The sequence below is a fragment of the Chroicocephalus ridibundus genome, chromosome 2 (genome assembly GCF_963924245.1).
Source record: "Chroicocephalus ridibundus chromosome 2, bChrRid1.1, whole genome shotgun sequence".
Classification (NCBI taxonomy): Eukaryota; Metazoa; Chordata; class Aves; order Charadriiformes; family Laridae; genus Chroicocephalus; species Chroicocephalus ridibundus.
In genome coordinates, this window is record NC_086285.1 from 88,833,967 (window position 1) to 88,853,156 (window position 19,190).

At 42.2% G+C, this 19,190-nt stretch overlaps 1 protein-coding gene across 1 annotated transcript in view; it reads left to right on the forward strand.

Annotated features, from left to right (window-relative positions):
• ANKH (ANKH inorganic pyrophosphate transport regulator) overlaps nucleotides 1-19,190 on the forward strand; it is a 109,707-nt gene that overhangs the window by 57,555 nt on the left and 32,962 nt on the right. Inside the window, exons 2-7 of the mRNA XM_063326131.1 lie at nucleotides 549-765; nucleotides 9,405-9,523; nucleotides 10,741-10,824; nucleotides 13,239-13,409; nucleotides 14,038-14,172; nucleotides 16,070-16,162. Of these exons, the coding sequence (XP_063182201.1) occupies nucleotides 549-765; nucleotides 9,405-9,523; nucleotides 10,741-10,824; nucleotides 13,239-13,409; nucleotides 14,038-14,172; nucleotides 16,070-16,162 (819 nt within the window). The remainder of the gene's footprint in view (nucleotides 1-548; nucleotides 766-9,404; nucleotides 9,524-10,740; nucleotides 10,825-13,238; nucleotides 13,410-14,037; nucleotides 14,173-16,069; nucleotides 16,163-19,190) is intronic.

Genomic DNA, 19,190 nt, shown 5'->3' on the forward strand with positions numbered 1-19,190 from the left:
CATAGGATAGTATCAGCTATTCACAACAACCACATGGGATGTAGTGAAAAGCTCATTACCCTGAAAAAAAAGTTTGAGCTCCTGAAATTTCAGCATATAATAATGTCAGAGTTTTTACCTGTGCAAATGGCCTACAGGGACTGTGCTTTGTTCAGTTCAGGGCTAAGGCCTCAAAGTGGCATTTAAATGGTCTTGTATCATCCATGATTATTATCAGGTCATAAAATTACTCTAAAAAGGAAAGAAACTGACTTCTGGTATAGCAGGAGTTCCATTATATACTTTAGAAATAGATATTTACCTTAGTACCTAAAATACAGTTTATCTTCAAGTCTACTTTACTTGCACTTACTGTCCGTGTGAAATGATGAAGTTGTTGGTGTCACAAGTCACAAGTTACTGCTGCTGAGCCCAGAGATACAAGGTCCAACTTGGGATGAAAACGATGAGAGTGGAGCTTGCTTGTTCCTTCACAAATTGGCTGCAGAACATTGTTTTTTATACACTTCACATGTGCTACATTATTTTCTCTTTCTGTGTTTCAACAGGCTTTGAATAGGGGCATTGCTGCTGTCAAGGAAGATGCTGTGGAAATGCTGGCCAGCTATGGGCTGGCGTACTCCCTGATGAAGTTCTTCACGGGTCCGATGAGTGACTTCAAAAATGTAGGCCTGGTGTTTGTGAACAGCAAACGAGACAGGACCAAAGCAGTTTTGTGCATGGTTGTGGCTGGCGCTGTAGCTGCTATATTTCATACCTTAATAGGTAAGGTCACTTCACGTTTAATTAATATGTCTTTTAATTTTCTTCCCTGGCCTGTTCTTCAAACTGATGAATCTGTAAGTTTAAGATTTCAGTTGTAAAAGTGCAACAGGAGATGCAAAAGAGATTAAATCTCTTGGTCTGGTATCATGCCCATCCACACAATTTTTATTACTTTTTAAACAGGTTGTTAAGTGGCAGATTCCACCTCCAGGGCTTGCCTGGTGGCTCAACGCGATATTGATCTCTTTCCGTCAGGTGTGTGAGCAAAACTTTGGCAAGGTTGACAGGTTGCATGAAGCTGGTAGCTCAGGCTTACAGTTAGGTAGTGATGATCAACTAGCAGTATCTGCCTGAGTGGGTTTAGCAGGACTTCAAGGTGTGCTTGGTAGGTCTGTTGGTCAGAACTCAGTGGTATTGTTAGTGTTACTTCCTCTGTACTCATCCCTTTGCTACTTACCTCACAGTACAAAACTCTAAGCAAGTAGGTGCCAGCATCCTCATTGAAATATCAGGTATTACTCTTTACTAGTACTAGTCATCATCCACTTCTGTTGAATAAGAGCTCTTCATGCCAAATGGAGACCAGCTCCCTGAGTGAACTCTGAAGCCAAGAAAATGCACAAGCAGATATGAACTGAACATAAAAAGTAAGGCAGCCACAGGATTTGCCAGTTCCTAAGAGCCTGGAGAAGTGTGGTATCAACCCAAGCATCAGCCAGTACCACAACAATAAAAAGGCATGTGACCTGGAAGACTTTAACTTCATCCCCTCCAAGAACTGCACCAGATTCCCTGCACCTTCTGGCTCATTCCACAAAGCTGAAGCTTCTGGACCTCAAGCAACGATGAATAGGAGATGCTGGAGGAAGAAGCGGAGGGTGCATTGTATTCGACAGGTACAATCCTAAAAGCTGGGAGCTCTCAGGGATGGGAGGAGGGAGGTAACGCAGCAGCCTATAGAGGCACGTGTTGGTTGACAGACAGTAGGACTGAGGTGGATGACCAGCAACAGGAGGTCATTCCATCGCAGAAAGATGGGAAACGCAAGTGTGATGGCAATATCCAGAATTGCCATGAAATTATGGAGTGTCCTGGAAGTGAGACACCATTCATTATCAGGCTGTTAGTATCTCAAAAGCAGCACGGGCTGCTGGTCAGTGGGTAGTTCCTGCCGAGTAGGTAGGTACAAGAGCCATCTGGTAAATACAAATGCCCCCTGCTCTTAACCTTTAACAGGCTGCGGGCTATATTCACCAGCTTTATGTGCCTCCCAAGCACTCCAGTTTGTTTGACCTTAATGTCTCTTACTCCACCACTGATACGGCAGCCCTATGCTGCTTACCTTTACTGTATGTTGTGGCCGTAATAAATGCTTACAGTAACGGCTCACTAGCTGTGGCAACTCTGTGCCAGGGATAAGCTGTTTCTGATTTTATAAGCTGAATCCATGCATTCAAGTTAATTTAATTACCAGTATCAACTGTTCACTTCTTCAATATGTTTACAGTTGAGGCTGCTTGATTGAGTCAGGATTATAAACTTTGGGCCATTTGTACGTTTGGCTCTCATTTTTCTTTGCTTGGAATGTTTCTTCAGCCCCCAGAGCAGCTCTTCTAGTTGCTCACTTGTTTTCCTGCCAGTGCTGGTCGAAGTTTTTGGCTTTGTCAGTTGGATAAAGAAATATTTTCTAGTCATCCAACATTTTATTTTAAGCTATGATAGATGCTAAGAAAATTTGAAGTATAACTATCAAATTTCCAGGTGAAAGATACAGCTGGATTTTCCATGTGGGACTTTTATTGAAGGGAGGTGTTTGAGGCAGCCATTTGAAAAACATGCCAAGATAGCTAAGTGTCTTTCCTTTGCCTGGAAATAGAGCCCAGCTGGATTCAGAACCTCTGAAATGCCCTCTTTGCAGATATTGGGGAAAAAAAAAACAAAAAAGAAGACTGTACTTACCATGCTTTAAAGTCCTGAATTAAAGGGCTTCATGCAATCTTTGGGCTGCTTATGGTGGCAGACTGCAAAATATTTTTTAGTATTTTAACTTGTCTATGCCTGAAAATATGCAAAGGCCACAGCAGAGACTGGCAGAGCGCCCGAGAGAATAGAGTTAGTCAGATTCTAGCACCAGTTGCCTGGGTGATGTTGCCAAGTTTTATGTTCCAAGTTTCCTTTGAGCATGTTTCAAATCGTGATTATTCTTCTCTGACCCACAGATGCGCAACCTACCTAGCAGGAGGAGGAGAAGGAGTCCAGTGACAGACAGGAAGCCTCCTAGGACCTGCAGCTACTCCCCAGCAGCTGCAAACCTATCACAGACTATCTACAGGAGACAAAAATACAGGTTACTGATGCTCGGCAGATGAAAAACAGAAACAAATAGCACTCAGGGGACTGAATTTCTTCCACATGTGTATGGGGCTAAGGAAGATGACATGACTGTCTGCCATAGACTGTCACAGCCCAGGAAGGAACAGGGAACAAAAAGCCCAATGAAATAAGGAGGAGTACTGAAAGTCAGAAGGAAGAAAACAAGTGGTGGTAGAAACACAGTGACCACAATGAATCACCACATTTCCAACTGTGATAGAGACTATTTGCAGTCTGCGCACAGCTCTTCACAAACAGCAGCCTCTACGCATTTAAAATATCAAAACAGAATGTTTCACCCACTTGACTCATGCTTCATTGCTTCAGCACCAGCTCCCCACTACCGCTCCCCCACAGGGGCCAACGCAATCCTCTGTGGGAGTCAAACCACTCCAACTCACAGTTGCAAGCTTTGGGTCCCCAGTTATCACACCACCACATTCCCATGAACGTCCGCAAAGTCCTCACCAACAGTTCCTATCACTCCCCTGTACAGGTAGTAGTGAGACCCAAGAAACGAGTTGACTTGACCAAAGAGATTTGAAACCATATTCTCGTCCCACTTAACAATGCTGCTGCAAACCTTGGTCAGTACACAATTCCTGCATTTGCTGTTTCAGTTGCAATCTGGAAATAGAAAATAGAATGCTGCCTTCCTTCCCTTGTGCTATTTTGGGGACAGCCACTGCCACCAGTTAGGTGGACAGTTCACTAGGTAGCCAGGTCTAAAACATCTCGTTATTTCAGAGATTGGCTTTTGGTGGGAATTTTGGGCTGTAAGAGAAGGGATTCAAGATGCTAAGCCTGTCTGTACCTGGTTTTGGCATCTTACAAAATTGCCAGCTTGACAGAGGAGAGAATTCATTGATATAATATTATGCTAACATAATGCATTTCATGGTGTTGCTGGTATGCCCTCCGTGCTAAGTGGGTCTCTAACCAGTGTCATGAAAGACATGCACATTTTCTTTGACAGTAAACAGCATCATTCAGCCCTTCACTCCTTTACTGAGAAATAGTGTACTGAGAAAGTTTATTTCCTTTTGCATATAAATATTACTTTGCACAGCTCTCTGAGGTTCTGGAAATGACAAGGCAGAAGTGACTTTGGGGAAATATCCTCTTTGCTTAAACAGACTTCCTTAAGTGGTGCCCACTACACCTGATCAAAAACTACGTGATGGATCATTTCTCATTACCAGGAAAAAAAGGTTGTAACTTTAGTAACCAGGCAAGCCTATAACAGACTGGATGGTCAAGACATGCAAGTGATTTGTTTTGTGACAGTTTTTTGCTGATAGGCTAGCGGGCATGGGTCACTCCCCGCACAGATTGCACAGGGGAAATCTTTAGCAGTTGCTAGTAATTCCACTGACTTTTTTCAGTTTCCCACATGCGTGGTCTCTGCATATACATGAAAGATCTGCATAAGACGTGAGCTATAGGTGTAAGCCCACCACTTCCAATGTAACACTGCTGGAATTTTCTACAGATTAGGAGTTACAGAGTAGTTTATGACAACCCGTGCTATTTTTTCCAGTCAGTCTTGTTCTGACATGCCCACCTTACTGGCTTGTATTAAACATTTCAGAATATAATCCAGTCTTGCTTTTGTTTTTTTTCTTTCTAAAAGATGACAAAATGTTATTCATTAAAAATACATCCTACTTCAGCATCTTCAGATGGCCATTGCTAAAGCAGTAATGCGCTTCCCCAGCTGCCCCAACCTTTCCCCCACAACAGGGGTAGTTTCTTATCAGCAGGGTATTCAGGGCAAAGGAAGAAGGAAGAAAGCCTATGACCAAAGCATTTGTGGGTTTTAGGATAGCAATGATTATTTTTTAGTTAAAACAGGCTAATTTTGAGACTTAGGAGATTTTAGCCTACCTAAAGAGATTTCAAAGACCACTGGTCATTGATAGATTTGGGAAAATCAACTAATGCAATTTTGAAAGTAGAGCTGAGCACAGAAAAAGATGATTGCATTAATCAGTCTGCATTAAGATGCTCCTAAGCTGTTTTTTTTTTTTAATTCATTTATTACTATAAGCAAAAAAATCACAAAGCCTAAAACACTCTGATCATCTGGGCTTTTACAAGGGTGGACACAGGCTTTTGCTTCTACTTTTAGGCTAATCAGAGACATAAAGAAATCTATGTACCCTGTGCCATCTTCAAATGAATATTTGCCATTCAGTTTTGGGGAGGAGGTGGGGTTTGGTGGTTTTTTTGCAAATTGGCATTTTCCTGTCTGCCCAAATCACTTAGCTGAACAAAATTCTGACCAGCATCCGCTTTGGCCATGTGAGACATCTCTATGACAAGCAGCAGAAGAGACTTTTACTTCTCAAGTCTCCAAGTTAATTTTTAAAACTGGCAACAAAGTATGAAAATGGAATGCATCTAAAAAGAACACACTTTAACCCAAAAACATTTTTTTGAATTTTTTTTCCCCTCTAGTAAAGCTAATATTGACGTATGTAGCTCTGTGTCTGGCAGTAAATGGTATCACTTCCTCTAAGGGTTTCTTTTTGTTTTCTTTATGATGTGAGTATAACATGCTGGGCAGTAGACAGCTCCAAAATGACTACGGTACAGCTATTTGTTTGAGACTGCTGGCATCATTAAGAGCGTGTTTAGTTGTTTCAAGAATGTATGAAGTTTATGTGGTAGTAAATGCCTTGTTAGAGAAATTAGTGTAAGGAAGTGGAGATCCAATTAGGTATGCAGTGTTTCATTGTCATTGCTTAGCCTTCTGGGTCTTAAAACTCAACTGGAAAAGAAAAAAACAAGAATTCCTGCTTAAATGCTGTAGCAAGACTAATCCATAGACATATCAAAATAAATGAGGTATTAGAGGAGAGCAAACAGGCAGCTTGTCTTGGGGTTGGACTTCTCTGGTTTGGATGAAATGATGCAAGGAATGGGACGAGCCATCTGCTTTAGCTTCATATAATACTCTTCAGCTCTGTTATTAATTTTGTGCCGTGATTCATAATAAGTTTGTAAGGTTGGCCAAGGTTAAGTTCTAATTGCATCAGCAATTGCTTTATTCACAGCTCAGAGACACATGCCTGTATATTTGTCAGTAAATCTCAGCTTGCTGAGTCCTTCTTTCTGAGGATGGAAGCATTCAGTGACATCAGCAAAAGTGATTGTGTGCTTTCACTGACATGGGGAAGAAAATAGTTGACTATTTTAAAACTATCTTTTAAGTTTAGACATTACAATTACAAAATCAAAATCACATTTAAAAATGCAGTTAGGCTTTTTTGGATAAGGAGGAAAAACAAACTTACAGTTTACAGAGCACAGCACTAATCTCCCTACAAATCTTAAAAATGTGGTGCTGTGGAGTGTGGTGGTGTAAGTCCCTTGAGAGTGTCCTGCCAATAAACTACAACCCTGTGGTGAACTGTCCCTACAAGTGTAGTAGTTGTGTAGTTCACAAGTGTAGTTCAGCCTCTGTACCCTCTGATTCTGTAATTTTTCTGTGATAGTAAACTGAAAAAAAAAAAGAATTTAAACATCTTAATGGATTCTAGAGCCAAAAAAGTTACTTATTATGCACTTTCTAAACAGTTTAAGAGTTTCCTTTAAAACGGGAGAAGCCCAAATGGTGAAGCACATGGAGAGCACTGAGGGTGACTTCTGCAGCGTGCTGTCTCCCCCGTACTGCACTGCTGGTGGAGGCCTCTCCACAGGAGCGGGTTTCTCAGCAACCTGGACTCTTGATTCCGTCAGTCCCCATGTGGGGAGTTATACGGCTGTGCTTCCTGCAGCAGTTTTTAAGTTTTTGTGCAGAAGTGTTAAGCAATTTCAATGGAACCAAAGAGACAGCTTAATGAATCAGACCCTCACAGGCGGCTTGCCTCACATGCCTTCCAAACTTCTTCTCCTTCATTCAAATAAGTCGATTCAGAAACATCCATGTACTGCCCTGCCATAAAAGCAGTTTTCCACAAGGATTCACCATACAAAAATCCATGCATAACAGAGAGTTTTCAAAATACTGAGCAAAAACTGATGTATGGATATTTGTGCAAAACCAAAAAGAGGCCGTGCGGGATGTATGGCTGGACTGCAACAAGCACGCAGACACTTAAAGAACTAAACCAGCCTCCCTGCTCTGGGGAGAGGTTGGAATCCTGTTCTAAGGATTTTCCCTAATCCCTTTCAAAAGGAAACAAGGCTGGGAGTGCTTTAGGAGGATAGCTAAGAAACTTGGGGATTACTGGGTGAACTGAGAAGTTGTGAGTCTCTCATAATTCAAATGAAAGACATATAGATAGGGAACAGCATAGGGAAAGGGAGTCTTTAACATTTTAGCATCTTTGGGGCAGTGCCGGTTATCTGGAATGAGGCTCGTGCCTGTTCCCAGTGCTGTAATACCACCTTCTTTGCTGTAATACCACCTTCTTTTTTGCTACCTTGTTTACTCTGCCTTGTTCGGACTTTAAAAGTCCTTTCAGTCCTGTTAAACATTTAACTCCTGTATCTCTAAGCCATCAGAAAACAATGATGACTTAAACGCCTCTTTAGTTGCTTCCAAACACTGTTTATGAGTTATAAAAGTTAGTTTTAGGCTAAAAAGATTGAAAAACTAGTGTTAGCATTTGTCAATCCAATTGTGTGACCTGCATGCATGAAAAGAATGACTTTACTGAACTACTCTAATGAAGGTCTGTACAACGATAATAGAGTTATTATAAATTCAAAATCAGATAGATGTTCACATTTGGAATAATTATTTTAGAAAAGCCACAAGTGGAAGAGAACTGAAGTAAGATTCCCCAGGCACAAGTAATTCTGCAGCTACTTGTGTTGGGAGGTTGACTTTACAACCTAATCATTCTTTTAACAGCTCTTACAGGCATATAGAGGAAACTACATAATAATAAGCAGTTCTAGAGCACGGTTTATAAAAGGTTAAAAGCTATTTGGATTATTTAACTGTGCATATTATTTAAGTCCCCATAGGTCAGAGATTCCAGTCATAGCTGACTCTTCGTTATTGCCGGTCATGGGGAGGACTCTGGGGTTACTAAAGCAGCTGGATAATGTGGGTACTAACAGAGATGTAAGCAGTTCTTTAGAGGGACGTCTTATCAATGCTTATAAATATCTAAAGGGTGGGTGTCAAGAGGATGGGGTCAGGCTCTTCTCAGTAGTGCCTGGTGACGGGACAAGGGGCAACCAACACAAGCTGGAACACAGGAAGTGCCATCTCAACATGAGGAAAAACTTCTTTACTTTGAGGTTGCCAGAGCACTGGAACAGGCTGCCCAGAGAGGTTGTGGAGTCTCCTCTGGAGATACTCAAAACACACCTGGATGTGTTCCTGTCCAGCCTGCTCTAGGTGAACCTGCTCTGGCAGGGGGGTTGGACTAGATCATCTCTGAAGGTCCCTTCCAACCCCTGCCATTCTGTGGTTCTGTGATTCTGTGTGGTAAGTCCCTGCATTTGTGCTGTCTTCAACCCAACACCTTGGGAAGAGAGAACCTGGCAAGAGGCATGTTGCCCAACACTAAAAATTCCTGTCTGGGGTTGAAACAGGACGACAAAATAACATACTGGCAATCAGAAGTGGCAAGCCCACGATTTCTAGCAGTGCCCTTTTCTGGCTTGTGGCTCCTGAGATACCGGCTCTGTATAAGGAAGGAAATGAACGCTGGTCGAGGCTACCCAGAGACTGTACAGTGAACTGCGCAGTGCCCTGACAGGTCCCAGCAGAGGTGGTCATTAGGTGGAGTAAGGGAGAGGCATAATGAGTGTGATTGATGTTGTATGCAATTCATAGTATCCTTTTACAGCTTTGGGCAGATTTACAGGTAACATCATGAGAATGCAGTGCCAGTAGATGGTTTCAGCATTTATAAAGTCCTACAGCCCATGAAATACTCAATGCATGGTGAAAGCAGCTTTTCAGACAAAAAGCCTTGAGTTAATGAAAGAGCAGTAGATTTTCTGGAGTACCAGTGTGTTCATTTAGCAAACAGATGTGGCACTTACTATACCCGTCTCCCAACCCAGCCATTTGTTATCACTCCTCTGCTAAAGGTTACTTGAAAAAGAACCACGAGAGAACTCCTTACTCATAAACAGCAGCTGGTGAGGCTGTAATATCTGGAAGCCCCTGCAGCTGTTTGCTAAGTGGATGCGTGTCTGAGCTCCTAGATGTCACAGTCTTTCAGGTACTTCTGAGTATCTTACCCAGAGTCTATACGTAACCTTTATTATTCATTTCTATTCTTTTGTCTCTACAGCGTATAGCGATTTGGGGTATTACATTATTAATAAGCTGCACCATGTGGATGAATCAGTGGGAAGTAAAACTCGGAGGGCCTTCCTTTATCTTGCTGCCTTCCCTTTTATGGATGCCATGGTGAGTGCCTGAATCAGAACTGAATTTTAATATGAATGGGTTTTGGGGTTGGGGCTTTTTGTGACCTTAGTTTGCAAAGTCTGTTACCTGATGGGAAGCTGGAGGTGTGCAGAAGGAAGGTGTGTCCTTTGCAAGCAGTAGCTCTGGATATACCTGGACACATCATCTCCTGCTACCTGGAAAAAGCATCTGGGTGGACTTTGAACATCCAGAGATCATGACAAATGTGAAGAATGTCAGCTGCCTTGTTAGAGTATGCGCAGGATGGAAAGCACTGGTCATCTTCTGATGAGCTGCACCATTTGTCTGTGTTGTCTCATTCCAATTTGTAGTGAAAGAGTTGGATTTGCCTTGCATTCCCAGATCACCTGCAGAGCTCACAAGGAACAGGCTCGTTTTCTCAAAGCAAATTTCTTGAAAAGGTATTTCTTACCATCAATTTTTGCAAGCACAGCTAAGTCCAGTGTATCTGAAATGCTTGGGCAAGAGAGCCACACATGGCATGGGCTGCTGCTTCCCAGATCTCCAGGCTCACTGCTTGTGGCCTGCACAACATAAAAATGTGGCAGATCTCTTTAATGCCTTTACTTCTGTGTAAAACTGGTAAAGGATAACCTTCTCATGACCTGCCTCCACCACTTTCTCTAACATTTGTCTGCTTGAAACAGTAGCTGACAATAAAAAGAAGTTGGATCATTAAGTTTTCTTTTCCAGACAGGACTCAGTATAACTCAGTGGGCCAATGAATATTACACGTCAGAGGTGCATCCAGCTGGTGAATGGGAAGAAACACTTTTTCCTTCAGATTATTTAGTATGAGGTGTCCCTGCCCATGGCAGGGGGGTTGGAACTAGATGATCTTTAAGGTCCCTTCTAACCCGAACCGTTCTATGATTCTATGATAATCCATCCTGTGCAGCATCTGTTTTATGAAGAGGGGGCAGTTTTTTATGAGATCTGCTCAGAAATTTCTATACAGTCTGTTAAATTATTCCCATTCTCCATGTCAGCCATGGCAATAAGGAACTGAATGCAGCAGTGCTTTCTCTGCATTACTGGCTTAACACGTGCCCAGGTTCACACCAGGTACTGCTGGCGGAAAAGAGCTTTGTAAGTTGTTTGTGTACAATGTAACAATGAGAAAACAGCATTCTGGGAGCTGAAATCTTTCACAAATATCATAATCACTTCCCAAACTCTTCTTTGCCTTTTTTCAGGCATGGACCCATGCTGGGATTCTGCTGAAACACAAGTACAGTTTCCTAGTGGGATGTGCCTCCATCTCAGATGTCATAGCTCAGGTAACGACTCCTCTTAGCAGTCGCTGGTTCTGTTGTGTTACAGACTAGATGCTTTCCTAAGCAGAGACTCTTTTGTACAGAGACTGTCTTCTCCCTCTACCGTAAACAACACAGCAGAGGAATTAATCTTGTGTGCTGTTCTCCGGTTGTTTCCCCATCGTGTCGATGCTGTTTGCTGACAGCTGTGGTTTTGACTGGTCTCACTTGACTGGATCAAGTCAATCCCAAAGCAATGTCAGGAGACGGGAACCAGGATTATTTGGGGTAGGGACATGTCTTCCAGCAACTCCACCTGTTTCAGAATGGCTGAGAAACAAGCTATATATAAATGTGTACATCTGGGAAAAAAGGAGGTGAGGCAAAGAAACAGATGGCTTCTACCAGTCCTGAGGCTGATGGAGTGCTTTGAAAGAGACCTTTCTCCCCCGTGTGCATTCTGCCCCATGCTTCGCACAGTTTCACTGAAATCATGAGTGGGGCTTGTAGGTGGGGAAGTGAAGGCTTGATTCTCCACTTCACCTGTCAGTTTTGCACATGCTGCCTAATCCAGTGCGATGCAGTAGTGTAAGCCATCTTCTGAGTGCCAGTATGGCATCGTTCTTGTTACTGGTCCAAAAGGTGAAGGCTCAGAACTGCATCAGAAGGGATCTGTGGTGACAGCCCCTGGGTGATGCAGAGAAGACCAAATCTTGTTTGAATTTTCTTTTGTGAGGGAGGTGTTAAATATCCTGTTGCTTTGTACTAGACACGCTTAAAGAACAAGATTCATACACCTTGCTGATGGGCAGTGTTGTAGCACCCAAGAACCAATATACAGCCCTCTTTTTAAAGCAGATATAAAAATATTACGAAATGGAGAGTCCCAGCACCTGTAAAACAGTTGCTGTACTGCCCCATTACCAGCTGAATGGTGTAATGACTGGGTAAGAAAGAGGATAATAGCAGTAAAAGATCAAAGGAAATATGAAGTAAACAGCACTTAGTTCAATTTTCCATAGCATTTTCCTCCCACTAAATATGAGCAAACCATAAAGCAAGTTGAACCATTCAGTCAGCTGCTATTCTATGTTTGGCAGGTCTGCCTCTCTACAGTACCGTACTAAATCCCTGAAGATAATACCAATTACTGTAAATGACCTTAACTCTCAGGATCTGCTCTTTGTCCTACAAAGTTTGCTGACCCTAGATGCATGTCAGGTCACATACAGCTAAATACAGAAACAAATTCTTATTTTGGCCACAGTACACATGCCCTTTCCACAGTGGTTGGTGAGTGGGGTGCCAGGCGTTGTGAAGAATAAGACACCTGTCATCTTCTCTCAACAAAATAGCGCACAGAGCAAGAGCAAATCTGGTAGACAAAAAGTTGTGATTCTCCACGCCCCCGTAATTCCCTACACCTACATTTGCTCCTTACACAAGCAATAGGTGCACAGGCAGTGGCTAATTCTCCTTGCGTAGCTTCATATACACACTTTTTGTGGCTGACTTTGCCTCTGTTTACTGCAAAACAATTCGAGTATTTCTTGAGCTCTAACAGTGAAGGAGAGAACCTGCCCCTGAACAATGTGTTTTGTATTTCTTGTCACTCACTTGCCAGCATGTCCTGGCAGGGTTGTCCTTGATTCTGCCGTTCACAGAACGAAACACAGTTTCGTTCCCCGTTGTCCCCCCCATCCACAGACATTTAGAATGTAACAGCCACACCATCAGTTCTGTACTTAACAGAAGAGAATAGTATCATATTAATAAATTCCTTCGCATTTTCTGCATTGTGCATTTAATCTTATGAGACTGAATTATGAGCTGTTCATTAGCCCAAAAATTTCCATTTCAGTTACATCAATGGGGCACTTAGCTGAAGAGAAAATGATGAAATACTGAAATTTCACTCAAAAAAGTAGAAAATTAGGATGACAAAAGACTTCCTGCTTCTAAATGCTGAAGTGAATACTTCCAAACATCTAGCTTTTTGATTGCCACTGCCCCCTCGCCCCTCCAAAAAAAAGTAGGGTTTAGAAGCTGACCCTAGAAGCATGTCTCCAGCCGCAGTGAGTATCAGAATAGCACATTCTCCTGGGAAGGGGGACACTCAGCCACATGCTTGCTGACAGACCTTGCCAGACTTTCATGCTAACCTTCTCCTGTTTATGGTTCCCAGTCTGGCACCTGCCCATACCTTCAGGGACTGTTTAATAGAGCTTCTGTATGCTCTTAGCTCTTGTTCTTCCTATTTGTATGACCGAATGCAGGGAGGGTCCTGACTAAAGTTTCTAAGTGCCACAAGCTTGAAGTCAGATACTGTAGTCACGCATGGTTGTTGGTTCAGATGGACTAGCTTGGAGTCAGACAGAAGATATGTTGGCCCTGAAGAATCAGACAAATTACTAATCATGAATTTGTTTGCCCTACAGGTTGTTTTTGTAGCCATTTTGCTTCACAGTCACTTGGAGTGCAGGGAGCCTCTCCTTATCCCGATCTTGTCTTTATACATGGGAGCACTTGTCCGGTGTACCACGTTATGCCTCGGATACTACAGGAACATACATGATGTCATTCCTGACAGAAGTGGGCCTGAAATGGGGGTACATTTTAATACTTTGCTTAATACTTTGAGCACTTTTGAATTCAGTAATTTTAGGCTTCCTTTTGGTGTTATAATACTGTATTAAGCCACTGTGCATGAAGGGCCTCCTCTCTCTGTCCTGCAGGGGAAAAAAAAATTCATGTAGAAAGACATGGTAGAAACTATTCCAGCAATGATGCGCATAAGGCAATGCTTCAAGTGGTATTGATGTCCTGTCTACTGAGCACCTCTGCACTGAGCTCTCTCCTTCTAGTGCTGTAAGACAGCACAGAATGAACTAAGTGGACACCTTATTTCGCAGAGAAGAAGATCTCAAAATTCCTCTTTTTCCTGAAATGTCATATTGGTGTTCAGATATCTTTGTCTAGTAGCCAGAACAAATTATTCAGATAGATACCTTATGCATTATTTATTGAGATCCATGACACAGCTTCTTTGGAATCAGTATTGCTAACATGGGTGATAACATTTTAAGCCCTAGCTATTGAAAACACTTGAAATGAATATACCAAAGTGACAGTGGGTGGGAAAAGCAAAAATCCTTTTTCTGTGCTTTTGGTTCAGTTCTGTATGTTTTTTCCAAAGCCAATTCTTTGGTTTTTTTTTATTTTTTCCTATGTATGCAGGGAGAAGCTACAATAAGGAAGATGCTGAGTTTCTGGTGGCCTTTGGCATTAATTTTGGCAACTCAGCGAATAAGTAGGCCCATTGTCAACCTTTTTGTCTCCCGGGACCTTGGTGGCAGTTCTTCAGCCACAGAGGTAAGAAAGTCAGTGCTCTCCATTACTGCAAATGGCCATTTACATAGAGTTGCCTCTGTGTTTTTCTTCTCAGCCATGCTGGCAAGAAAAAATTGTCCTAAGTACATTTCTGTTTAGTGCTCTCTTTATCCTTGAAAAGAAGACTGCTTGGACTCTTACCATGAGTGTTTCTGCCAGGCCTAGTGGGACCTCACCATCAACAAGGCCAGTAGAATTTTTTCGCTGAACATTTCCTGTGTCCCAGGTTTTCATGCTCTACATGTAGGTACATACGCTCTGAAGCATTCAGATCCCAGAGATTTCAGGAAAGTCGTCTGTAGTCCCATATTGCACTATTTCATGTCATGTACATTTGTGGGCGGGCAAACTGATGTGAAACAATCCTACTGTTAGCAGTCAGTGCATCACACAGAATAGGGCAGAGGCGTAAGGAAGCACATTAAAAAAATCTGTCTCCTGGTTAGAATATGAAATGCACCCCGTTTTTCCTGAGGAATTTCAGATTACTCCAGTAGTCTCCTACAGCTGATGGGAGCCAGACTTCTGACCATAAGGCAGAGCCTTCACCAATTGCTCATCATGAGCTGACCTAGTCTCTTGAGAAGCGTGAGAGGTCTTTGCTGCCAGTTTTGGTGGGAGAATGTCTAGATCCACGTAGTCATTAGCACATCTCTCACGCTTTTTCTATAGGAAAAACAAAGCTGTAAGTCACTAAATGGAAAGGAAAATTCAAACAGCTGATGCCTAACAGACATTCTGTCAGCTCGGCTAATTTGTCATATGTAATACTGTGTATTTCACTCACTCAGGAGTTGCCAGTGACAGCAAATAAACAGCTGTGGAGAGAGAATTTAGGAAACACTAACGCTTCTACATGTGTAAATCAGGGATCAGGCTATGCATTAATAGCATCTTGGTACAAGGGGAGCCAGAGCAGGTTAGCAGAGATTAGTTTTGCATTTCTTGGTAACTTTTGATTTTAAGTGCATCACATTTCATAGCTAGCCTATTGCATTTTGTTGCCATTAGGATGGCTGCAAATATATGTCATAGCTGCTGGTTTGCTAGCCTTTTTACATGAACAGTAATGGTCACATTTCAGTTTTCTCTGATTTCTGAAATAATTGCCTCTGAAAAGGGAGGTGCTGACAACACAGAAAACATCAGTGTCTGGAGCACCAGTGTACACAGACGTTTTATAGGTCCCCTGTTCAGTAATATCAGCAACTTTCAATGTGGGCAGGACGTCCCTATGAAGGGCTAGGCTGTAGCACATTCATGAGGACAGCAAGTCCACTTGCACTGGCCAACTCCCACTGCTTCTGTTTGGACTGCCAGCACAGTTATGGTGACTGGGGTAACTTTTATGGTGTTGGCTTTGGTGAGGCACTTTTTCACTTACCAAATACAGGTTCTAGATATTTAGGAAAGCTTTTGTGCATGTGTTTTGGGATCCCACCAATTAAACAAGTTAAATGTGTATAAATTAAATTTACAAAATATGATCCAAGGCTACTGTGAGCTGTAAGGCATTCTGCTGCTTGTGTTATCTGTAGGTAAAATAACTCAGGAACAACGTGGGAGGGGGGTATTCAGCTGGCTGAGGGGAACACACCAGCTCAAGTTAACTGTTACCGCAAAGTATCAGAGTAATGGTGAAACAATAAAGCTGAGTAATGTAGCTTCATGGTGCAAAAGATTTCCTAAGCTTTAAACACTGGGCCAAATGTTGGACACTCTGGTGGTCTTCCTGAAACAAAGAGCTTCCAGTCGCCTGCCTGGTTTCTTGCTCCGTCAAGGTCAAATATGGTGATGTTGGTGGGAAATGTCACCCTATGTTAGTTTAACTGTTCTGTTCAAAAATTTGAAGTTCACGTTTCCCTGTCTCTTTTCATAGGCGGTGGCAATTCTGACAGCTACGTATCCTGTGGGACACATGCCGTATGGCTGGCTGACAGAGATCAGAGCAGTATACCCTGCTTTTGACAAGGTGAGTGCCTGCGTTAGGGGTGTAATAAATGCTTTTCATGTGGTTTCACATCCATAGTCCTCCTCTTTCTCTCTGTTACGACATTTTCATTTAGGGGTGGCTTCAGTGATATCAGAGGAATTTCTGCCAAACAAACACGAAGAAAGTTAGTTCATGGCTCCATAATCAAGTATAACAGATTCTTTAAGTAATAAACCATCCAAAGATTAAACAGGGCTGTGTTAATGGCCGTCTGTGCTTTTGCTTCTCTTTACTTTTGCTTTTGATGCCTATTGTTCCTTGTCCCATTGATAAGGTTTTCTTAAAATCCTAGTTAAAATGAATTGGGTTTTGGTGGCTTCAAGCTGTTGTCTGATTTATGATTTTAACCTTAGCTCTGTGTTACAAGGCATTAAGCTACCTTTTGAATAGATAGGTGCTGTATTTTTAAGGATTAAAAAAAATCCTCACTTACTATGATGTAGCTGCTTAGCTAATGCAGTGATTTCTCACAAAGTGTCCATCAGCGAGTGAGCAAGCTCATGTCTCTGCTCCAGATTCTGTGGTATTTCTCAAATGGGTTTGGGTTCGTTTGCTCATGTTAATATTTAGCAAAGGTTGTTTCATAGAGTGACAGTAACACAGATAACACACGTTATTTTAGTAGTACTGACTTAGATGACCGAGACTATGAAGATTTTTGTTGGCATAACACGTAAGTACATAAGAATGCAAGTACTGCTCCTGGAACTGAGCACAGAGTAAATATATAACCAAATTAATTTTGTTTAGACTCTTTTTTTGCTCTGTTTTAGAACTGCTACTCACTAGGCCATATGCTGTGCGAAGAACAGTCATGTCCTGTGACACTCTAATTCAAATGCCGATCCTGTCCTTCCCTTTATTTACCAATTAGTAACTGAACTTTCTGGTTCCAAATACTGATGAAAAAAATGTTTGCTTGCTCAGGGACGTGCTTAACAGAAGCAAGCCCCGTTTGATATGATCCACCATATTTCCAAGGAGAATTTAAAAACAAAACAAAGAAAAGTCTAGTCCGTCATAACTTCCTATCCTGCCTGTGTACAGCTAAATTGACCTGTCAGATAAAATACAATATGCAGGCTTTCTCAGAGATCACGCTGCATAAAAGGAACTGCAGATGCAAAACCAATAAACTGCAAGATAAAAGTGGTTTGGGACAGGAAACACAGGGGCTGCTAACCTCATCTTTACGAGCAACAATCAAATGCGCTATTGCCAAGCAAAATTAACAGCAATTAAGACTCCGAAATTCAGGTCTCCTTGAACTGGTGGAAGATGTGCTGCCAAATTCAGTGGTGACAGGATTAGACCATGATTTGTCTGTTTGTTTATTTCAGTTAAAAGGCTCCTCATAGAGCTCTTGTGGAACAAATCTGAGGAAGAAAAAGCTAGGGTAAGGCACAGATAGCTACAGTTTATCTAATTGCCAAAAGACTATATAATAAGGATTTTAGTTGCATTTTTTAAGAGCAATTTGGCATAAAATGCACTAAGTGAGGTAGCAGCAGTATAAAGGGTAGCTCATCCTAGCAACCATGTGTGCAAATGCCTCCACCATACCTTTCAGACAATAAATACCAAACCAGAAACCCACAGTGGGTTTTTTTAGATCGCTGTGAGAATTGCTCTATCCTCGGTCACATGTCATTTGTGTGTCACTGTGCCTTTCAAAAGCTTTGTTTCCTTAAGCTAAGGCTTTCTCAGAAGAGTCTGGATAGAAGTGCTTTTTAATTTCCGGACTCTGTAAAGCCTCCACTGTGATTTTCAGATGCTGAAACAGTTTGCGTGCATGCGAACTCCCATGTTCTTTTGTCTGTTACTCAGAAAGCTGACAATGCTGATGGACATCAGAAGCACACTGCATTGCCTTAACTGACTGATGGGGTTTGAGATCCAGAAAGTTTGCCCCTCTTCGGTGCCTCTACTGGAGAAGTCAGATTCTTGTCTTCACAGGGAAATCGTTACCTCTGTTGACATTTGTAAAAGAGATGCAGAGTCCTGCTTAAGTCTATTATGAGCCTCTGTGTCCAGAGCAACCTCATGGCCTAGCAGTTACATTCTGGTTAAGGCTTGCTACTGATGTGCTAAAAGAAAACAGGCATATCCAACTTCTGTGCTCTGTTTACTGTTTTATATGGTGATACTGCCATTAATCTTAATGGACTGTGGTTGCCGTCTGATTCAGAGCAACAACACCGACTGTGAGAGGGTGCTATTTATCTGATTAATCGGTGGGAGTGGATACTCTTTTTGCTCCGTAATCTGCATAGTGTTTTGATCCAAGAACTAAACTATGTGCAAGAGATAGGACTAAAGAGTATATGGTCAAGAGTTAGAGCAAAGGATGGAGTACAGCAAGGGCACAGTTGGCAGCAGCGAGGTAGGAATGACCAAGAGCCCTTTTTCTTCACAGCCCTTTTGGATGCCTGGATTTAGGTATGCTTTCTTGCCTCTCTATTATTTTAGCCTTGTTAGAAAGTTGAGCCACGCAGCAGAGTTTGTTTAAACGCTGGTGGGTGATGTAAGCAAGGCCTATCCTCACATACATAAAAACTAACAGTAACAAAGTATTCCTTCAGAAACACAAGGAATAAGAATAGACACGTGAAATAAATGTTTACAGAGAGTTTTCATAAACTGTTCCCAAAAAGGGCAGGCGTGGGAGTAGCTTCCTGCTTTAGGGTCTGGGTTGCCAACATGCATCCTCACGCACCCAAGGAGATACTTAAGCAGGAGTTTGGAGCTGTGCAGGTGCCATCCCTGCACTGATCACCACAAAAGCTTTAAATAGCGAAATTCCATCAACTACTTGAATGTGTGTGAAGTCATGTACCCTTCACAGAGCTCATGTTGGGTTTGTCCACTCCCAACATCTGTTTGCGTAAGTTCCTATTTGTCTTACAAGTAACTTCAGCCTCCTTTAGGAGGTTGACCATGTGACAGCCACGGCTGTTCTACCTGAGTTACATCAAGGATGAATAAACGTTGTACTAGATCTCATGGT